Source organism: Daktulosphaira vitifoliae, unplaced genomic scaffold (genome assembly GCF_025091365.1).
Source record: "Daktulosphaira vitifoliae isolate Bord-2020 unplaced genomic scaffold, ASM2509136v1 Scaffold_1, whole genome shotgun sequence".
Taxonomy (NCBI): Eukaryota; Metazoa; Arthropoda; class Insecta; order Hemiptera; family Phylloxeridae; genus Daktulosphaira; species Daktulosphaira vitifoliae.
In genome coordinates this window covers 73,923,348-73,930,684 of record NW_026099572.1, presented here as the reverse complement: position 1 = coordinate 73,930,684, position 7,337 = coordinate 73,923,348, and the positions used below count along the sequence as shown (strand labels likewise).

Here is a 7,337-nt window from a genome sequence, read left to right as displayed (position 1 = left end):
AAGAATTAATCTAATGTTATAAAAATTCAGAAGAAAATGAAAAACTTTCAGTTTTGTAAACAATTTTAGTTTGTTATTAATTATGCAAGTTGGGAAAACAATTTTTAAATGATTTAAAAAGGAACCATCATTACCTCAAAGTGATAGGAAATATTGTATAGATAATGATAAAAAAATGAATTAATTAGATTACTCAAGTACTATAATGTAACTCTATTAGTTAAATATAAAGCAGATATAACGATGGCTAAGAAAAAAATTAATTTTTCTAAAATAGTTTGCCACTACACACAATATCAGATTTTTTTGAAAAAACATAAAATGTCTTTTATATTAATTAATAGATCTATAGTTCAGTAATAGAAGCAATAAATATTGCAATAGTTAACACTGTAATTTACTTTGTATTAATTATAATTTGTATTACTATTTTTAAATTTCATTATATTTTTTATCATTTAACGTAATGTTGAGCTCAATAATAAAATTTTTTAATGTGTCACGTGTTTTAAAATTTTTTAAACTATTCGTTTTCTGTTATTTTTTAAACACTTTTTATCGTTTTTAATGCCTGGATAGAAATTGTTATATAACTTTTTACAATAAATAGCTCATTGGTGACTAGGCACTACATATGTGTTTGATGTTATTTACTTAATATTATTAATAAAATATTATCGGTGTTGTAATGACCATATTGTTTATATTATTATTTTTAATGTCAATTACTTATGGCTTATAATGGTAGAAACTTGTTTAATTAAATAATGAGTGAAAATCCTTTTTTCTAATATTTTATAACAGTATTATTTTATTTTAATTGTACTGAATACACAACTATGTACAAATACAGGTACATCTAATATTCATTGACATAATTCAATATTATTAATATTATTTTTGTTTTCACTGCTATTATTCAAACCATTTGTTGAATTCACTTTCTTTAAAATAATTAATAACTCTGAAGTTTATTATTCCTAACTTAGATATATATGTTTGGTAGTAGTCACTTAATTGATCGTAGCATTCGTTTCTAACGTTAGTATAAATGTTTAATTTTATATCACCTTCTTTTGATTTTTGATGTAAAATTGGATCAAATGTGCCGTATTTTTTCAACAATTCCTCGAGCTCCAAAAACAATTTGTCTATTAATTTGTAAAACACCCTGACTTCTTTTACTTTATAATCAACAAATATTTTAGTTATATTGCTATAAAATGGATCATTCAAAATGTCCATATAACGTAACATTGATTTTATTATAACAGAAGGTTTTTCAAAATAATAATAGATATCATTTCTAATTTTTTCTTTTGTGAACTTATTACCCCTTGGTCTTTCATTAACAGATTCCATAATTATCAAATAATTCGTCACATGTCTCGCCGTATAATATAGCAACGCAATTTTCAGGACATCAGAAAGAACATCATAGTACTTTACAATCAAATATGGATTTGTTTTCCATTCCTTAAGTGATTCTTCATAATATTGGTATAATATTTCATTAATGGGTCTAAAATTTATGTTGTTTATGAGAGGAAGAAAATCGATTCTGTGGATTTTTCTTTTTAATAAATAATCATAAACTCTTACACTATTTTCGTACTTAAATAAAGGTAGCAAGTTTTCATTTTTATCTGACATTAGTTTTATTTTTTCTAATAATAGAACCGATTTATTCACATTTTTTTTTAGATCGTCTTCGTTGTTGACTTTGTTAGGCTCAAGATTATATAAGTATTTACATTCTTTGCACGACAAAACAAACTTGTTACAAGATATAACATCGTCTGTGGTGTTATTATAAAATTCACCCAAATTAATTTCACCTGTCTCGAGCGCATTTAGGTTCAAAAAATATGACCATAACCAATTGGATGGAATATCTTGTGCCATTATTATAACAGAAATCATTCGAGCCAAAGCACTTCTGTACATTTCCACATATTTAACATAATCGTCTGAAATATTAAACCTAAAATCTTTTAACTTAAACATATTAATTACATATTCTTTATTTCTAGCAAGTGGACCCATAATATTATGTATATTTTGTGTACGAAAGGTTCCTTCTGATATATCTATTAGATTCCTACTGCCTCTTTTTGTTATTCGACTAATTGAATCACATGGATCATTTTCATCATACAAAATTACAGAGATTTTATTACTAAATGTTATTGATTTTTTAGTATTAGTTTCTTTGACATGGTTTGCGCGAGAGTCTGTTACGATAGTGTACGGAAACATATCCAAGTTCATAGAAATTATTTGTGTTATGTAACTATAAATACACTTGAGGGCAATTTGCTTTGAATCGAATTTCCGATCCAATTCTGGAACTTTATGAATTTTATTCGAATTGATGAGTGGTACGATTTGCTTAAGTTCATCACTTGAAAAGCGTATTTTATTTTTTTCCCATGTTGGTATATTTTGTATTTGGCGGACAAATTCCTCTATATCCTTAAACAAATTAATAGATATGTATAAAAAGAAAGTAGATAAATTTCACCAACGTTTAAGCATATTTTAAAATACCATTTCACGAATGATATTTTAAATTCTATAATTTAGCACTATTTTTAATTAAAATTAAAAAAAAAGGCCTCTATTTTTATTTTGTATTAGTATATTATTTGATCGTGTATAAATTGTTATACTTTCCATTTTATAAATTTATCAAGAAAAAATTTAGTGTGATTTTCATGATATTTACATAAATTACAATACATTTGTTTTGCCTAAACGAAATTAAATTTTATATAATTTATACTCTGAAATTTTAATTTTTTTTACTATTTGCATTCAACTAAATTACCGATTATATTAAATTTTAGCTTCGATTCGAAGCTGAGATAGTATTGGTTTTAATATAATGTAGTTTCTAATTAAGTCTGTCTATGAAAATATTCAGCTCTCATCGGACCGATTTTATTAGATTATGCATCAAAAGAACCAAATTTTAATCTAGTTGAATCTATCATCGCCAAAAATTGGAAAAACTCCTTAATTTTAAAAATTGAAAAAATATCTCAAAATTATACGCTATACCGTAAAAAATGGTATTTTCAAAAAAATTGTTCTTAATTTTAAAAGTACTATAACATTTTTTTATATGAAATTGATTCTAATAAACTTTTAACAGAATATACTAGACACGATAAACTTTATTTTGGAAAACATTTTATAAAAATCAAATGAAACCTAAGTACAGGAAAAGTTTAAAAGTGGCCAAGCACGCCCATAAATTTTATCTTTATTATCAACTCTATATTTGTATAATCTGTATAAAAACTAAAAAAAATTTACATCAACATAAAAATAGAATAATATATTAAACTTGACTAATATTATTTTGATAGAAAAATATTTTAGTTTATTTAATAATTAAAAATAAAAGTTATTCATCATTTTTCTAATCAAAACCAATTTTCCCATGATAAATAAATTATAATTATTTAAATAATAGATATAACTATGCATATACAAACTAAAATCATTAATTATTATTTTTATGTAGTTATATTAATGTAAACACACTTTAGTAAGTATGATATAAGTAGTTATATAGATACACGATTTTCTAATGGCTGTTGTTAAAACAAAAATTAAAATAAAAATAAAAAATTGTATTAAATAAAATTCAACAGGTTTATTAAATTAATTAATTAATTAGTTATAAGTAATTGTAAAAAGTAGGTTTAATTGAAAAATTGTTCTTTATTACACCATCAAAAGATTTTGAGTTATTTTTGGAATTTTCAGGTGCGGATCTAAAATGTTTTAAGTAGGCACAAAAATTTCTAAGACATTAAAGAACAATTTTTCGGTAATTTATCACTTTTTTACTAGATTGCGATAGTTTAAAGAGCGAGGTTATAGATATATTATAAACAATATTGTTATATTTATATTTAAAATCAAATACCATATTGTAGAAGTTCAAACTTAAATGATTGGCTTTTATAAACACATCTGAGGTTTTGATAATTAATATTATTAGACAGAAAACATAATGATGTAATAAGACCATTTTTTCTATAATTTGTAATAGAGTAACTTAATTAATAAAAAAATTTATAAATAATGAAAAACTCTGACAATTTTTTTAAATTTAATTATTGCGTGTTATATAGACTCAATAATCGTTATCTTATATAGTAAATTTGAACAGGTAAATTCTCTATAAATTATTTGTTAAAAATTAAAAATTTGAACAGCTTTAAAAATAGAAAAAATGTATACTTTTTATAACCATTTTATTTTAAAATAATACTTGAACAATATTTTAGTTCCTAAAATTACATAGATACAAAGGGAGACGCGTAAACTTCACTATCAATTCATTTTATACATTTCCTATATGATTACTAACAATTATATTTGATTCTTTAAGAATACTATGATATGAATAATTTACAATTGGTATAAATAATAAATTAAAATATCTTATTGAGGCAATTTCATAACACACTTAAAGTAAAATAATATGTGATATTATAACATCAAACTATAGGGTAGTTTCCATTATTTTAAATAATTCCTTTTGTGTTTAATTAGTTAAAAATTAAAATTGGTCTTACAATCATCGACAAACTTGGTATGATGTTCTGGTTCATAATAAAATATCATAATGTCATACTCTCTCAGCTATAAAATTTTTAAACCGTTTAAAAGTAAGCGAATATTATTAATGTTTTTTTTTTAATTAATAAACGTTATTCATTGATTTATATAGAATAAATAATGATTTTGTCACTTTAATAGAAAAAGACACAATCATAGACTGTTTGGATGGTTAATTCCTACAAGGGAAACTAAGTTATACCAATCCTTAGGTTTTATTTTGTTCACTATGCAATTAAATGAACAGTCAGAATATAGTGCAGGTCGCAGACGTTCAAAAGCTCCTAAAAGCGGCAAAACTCTTAGTTTCCCAATAGATAAATATACATCCAAATAAAATTATACTTAATGTAATAGGATATGTTGTTATACATACCCTATAAGCATATTTTATGATTTAGAGTACTGTTATAATTTTCTCATAAACTGTACCTATACCCAGAGATTGAATTGGAAAAGAAACTGAATATAGGAGCGTGATTAAGAGAAGTTGGGAGCATATATCTCTTTCTAAACAATAAGAACTACATGATGCAAAACTATTTTTTTTTTTTTACATATGAAGGGAGTAGTAAAAAATGTCTTATGTATACTCTCTCTCAAAAAAAACCCTAACTATACCACTGGTTGGGAATATCTTGACAGTTTATTAAATACAACTAATATATTTCATTTTTTATAACATTATAAAAAAAAAAATTATTATTGTTTAATTTCGAATAAACTTTATGAAAAAAATTGTACAAATATTATTTTTGATTCACGTGACAATTTTTTTATGATCATAAGTAGTTCAAATAGTTGAATAGTTAAATAATGAATTAGCAGACATAAATAAAAATAATTAAGTAACTATTATGGTCATTAATTATATTGCTTCCGATGATATATCTAGAAAGACTATAAAAACCAAAAATTTACTTTTATTATTTGATAAATATAAAAATATGACCAAAAAACGGCAGTTTTATCAAATATAAGTATAATAAGATTTATGAGTTATACAAAAAAATACACTAGTAGGTACAATATTAAATTTATAGCACGTGACTTCACAATCCGTTTTGAAATTCACGTGTTTGAAAACAGTTTTTAGAATAATGTTTGCTATAGTCTTCTACTAAAGAATTATAAAAATGTTATCTATAGGTGATGGTTAAACATTGTTTACTTTGTTAAATCTACAACTATAATCAATAAGGAAGGGAATGTTGGGTGAAGCTAGATTATTTCAATATCTATGACTTAACTAACTGTCCTGTGATTATAAAAATAAAACCTAAAGTACCCTTGTTTGTGTTATATTGTATGATCAAATGTTTCTACTAAAATAACAATTAACTTGGCAATAATTTGTAATATTAGCAGAAGTACATGTAATTAGCTGATTGATAAAATGTTTCATCATTATCTTTTTCGATAAAAGAATTCAAATTTTCAACTGATTTTCATGATTTTTTTTTTTTGTTAACTAGCCTAAATGACAAACTATAGTTTAATATAAAATTTATTACTTAAAATCTAANTAGCCTAAATGACAAACTATAGTTTAATATAAAATTTATTACTTAAAATCTAATTTTTATTAATATAACAATGACCGAACGTTTACCACTTACTGGACTGTCATATGCCGTCGAATTTATTGTAACTTGTATGTAAACTTTTGAAAAATTAATGACTAGAATTTTATAAATTGTGTTTTTAAACAAAATTCTCAAATCCTACAACTAAATAATCCTATAACTGAATAGCTCCTGTATGAATTGGGAAATATTTTGAGAAATTAAAATATGTTTATTTGAATAAAAATTAATTATTTAGATGTTTCATGCATATTTTTATTATGTACCCTTTTTAGCCATATTAAAATGTTGTTTCTTATATTTTTTTATTTATAATATTATATTACTAAAATTAAGTAATTAAAAAAAAAAAAGTTAAAAATTTTATAAGAGTTTTGCATTTTCAAACGTTAACGTCCTCGCCTTGTTCATTATTTTTCTAATACTTGTACCAATCATTGCAATTGTTTTTTACAAACATGATACAATGTTTACCTTATTTTGACATTACCTCTTAAGTTTAATGAAGATAATATATTTTTCTGAGCAATTCTGTAAATATTTTTGTAATTTAAGACATCGCGAAATCATACCAAAATTACATTATTTTACCTAAGGCTAAATTATTGTTTCATATATAAGTTTTTATATTGTTTTAATTAATTAAATAAATAAATAAAAAATTAAATAATTTGAAATTTCAAAAAAATATATTTTATCAGTATGAATCTTATCAATAAATGATATATAATTTGTTTGATTTATTCTAGTCATTAATGGCCTATTAATCTCCATGATTGTCTATTGCTAATACTTCTCCAATGTCTAAAAGTCAAGATCATCTCTTACTCCTACGTTGTCTAAGGCGTCCTTTTTAGCCTTTTTTCACGAGCTTCTATACAAAGATTTCATACATAAACCTATCTCTTGCTCTCTACACATAACATATCCAAATAATTCTTCGAGTCATTAAAATTTACATTCAATATTCCATTTAATCTTCACTGATATTCATTGTTATCCGTGTTTATTTTGGGCTCATATTTTTTTAATCTTATTTGTCAATGTTCTATAAGCATACAACTAATGACTGACAAATGATTTTATTGGTATACTATTTAAATTAAGATTCAT

The 7,337-nt window shown here is 23.2% G+C and overlaps 1 protein-coding gene across 1 annotated transcript; it reads right to left on the bottom strand.

The window, feature by feature from the left end:
• Window positions 1-754: 754 nt before the first annotated feature.
• On the bottom strand, window positions 755-4,125 carry LOC126895052 (uncharacterized). Its single transcript, XM_050666512.1, has 2 exons — window positions 3,941-4,125; window positions 755-2,475 (listed from the first exon to the last, which is right to left on the bottom strand). Exons 1-2 carry the CDS (start codon window positions 4,043-4,045, stop codon window positions 916-918), a joined length of 1,665 nt encoding a protein of 554 aa, XP_050522469.1. The 5' UTR covers window positions 4,046-4,125; the 3' UTR covers window positions 755-915.
• Between the last annotated feature and the right edge of the window lie 3,212 nt (window positions 4,126-7,337).

Excerpts from the sequence above, each read along its gene's own strand:
- LOC126895052 (XM_050666512.1), bottom strand. The coding sequence starts at position 4,045 with ATGGTCTTATTACATCATTATGTTTTCTGTCTAATAATATTAATTATC. Across the intron at positions 2,476-3,940 it reads GTTTGAACTTCTACAATATG|GATATAGAGGAATTTGTCCG; the intron begins GTATTTGATTTT and ends AATTTGTTTAAG.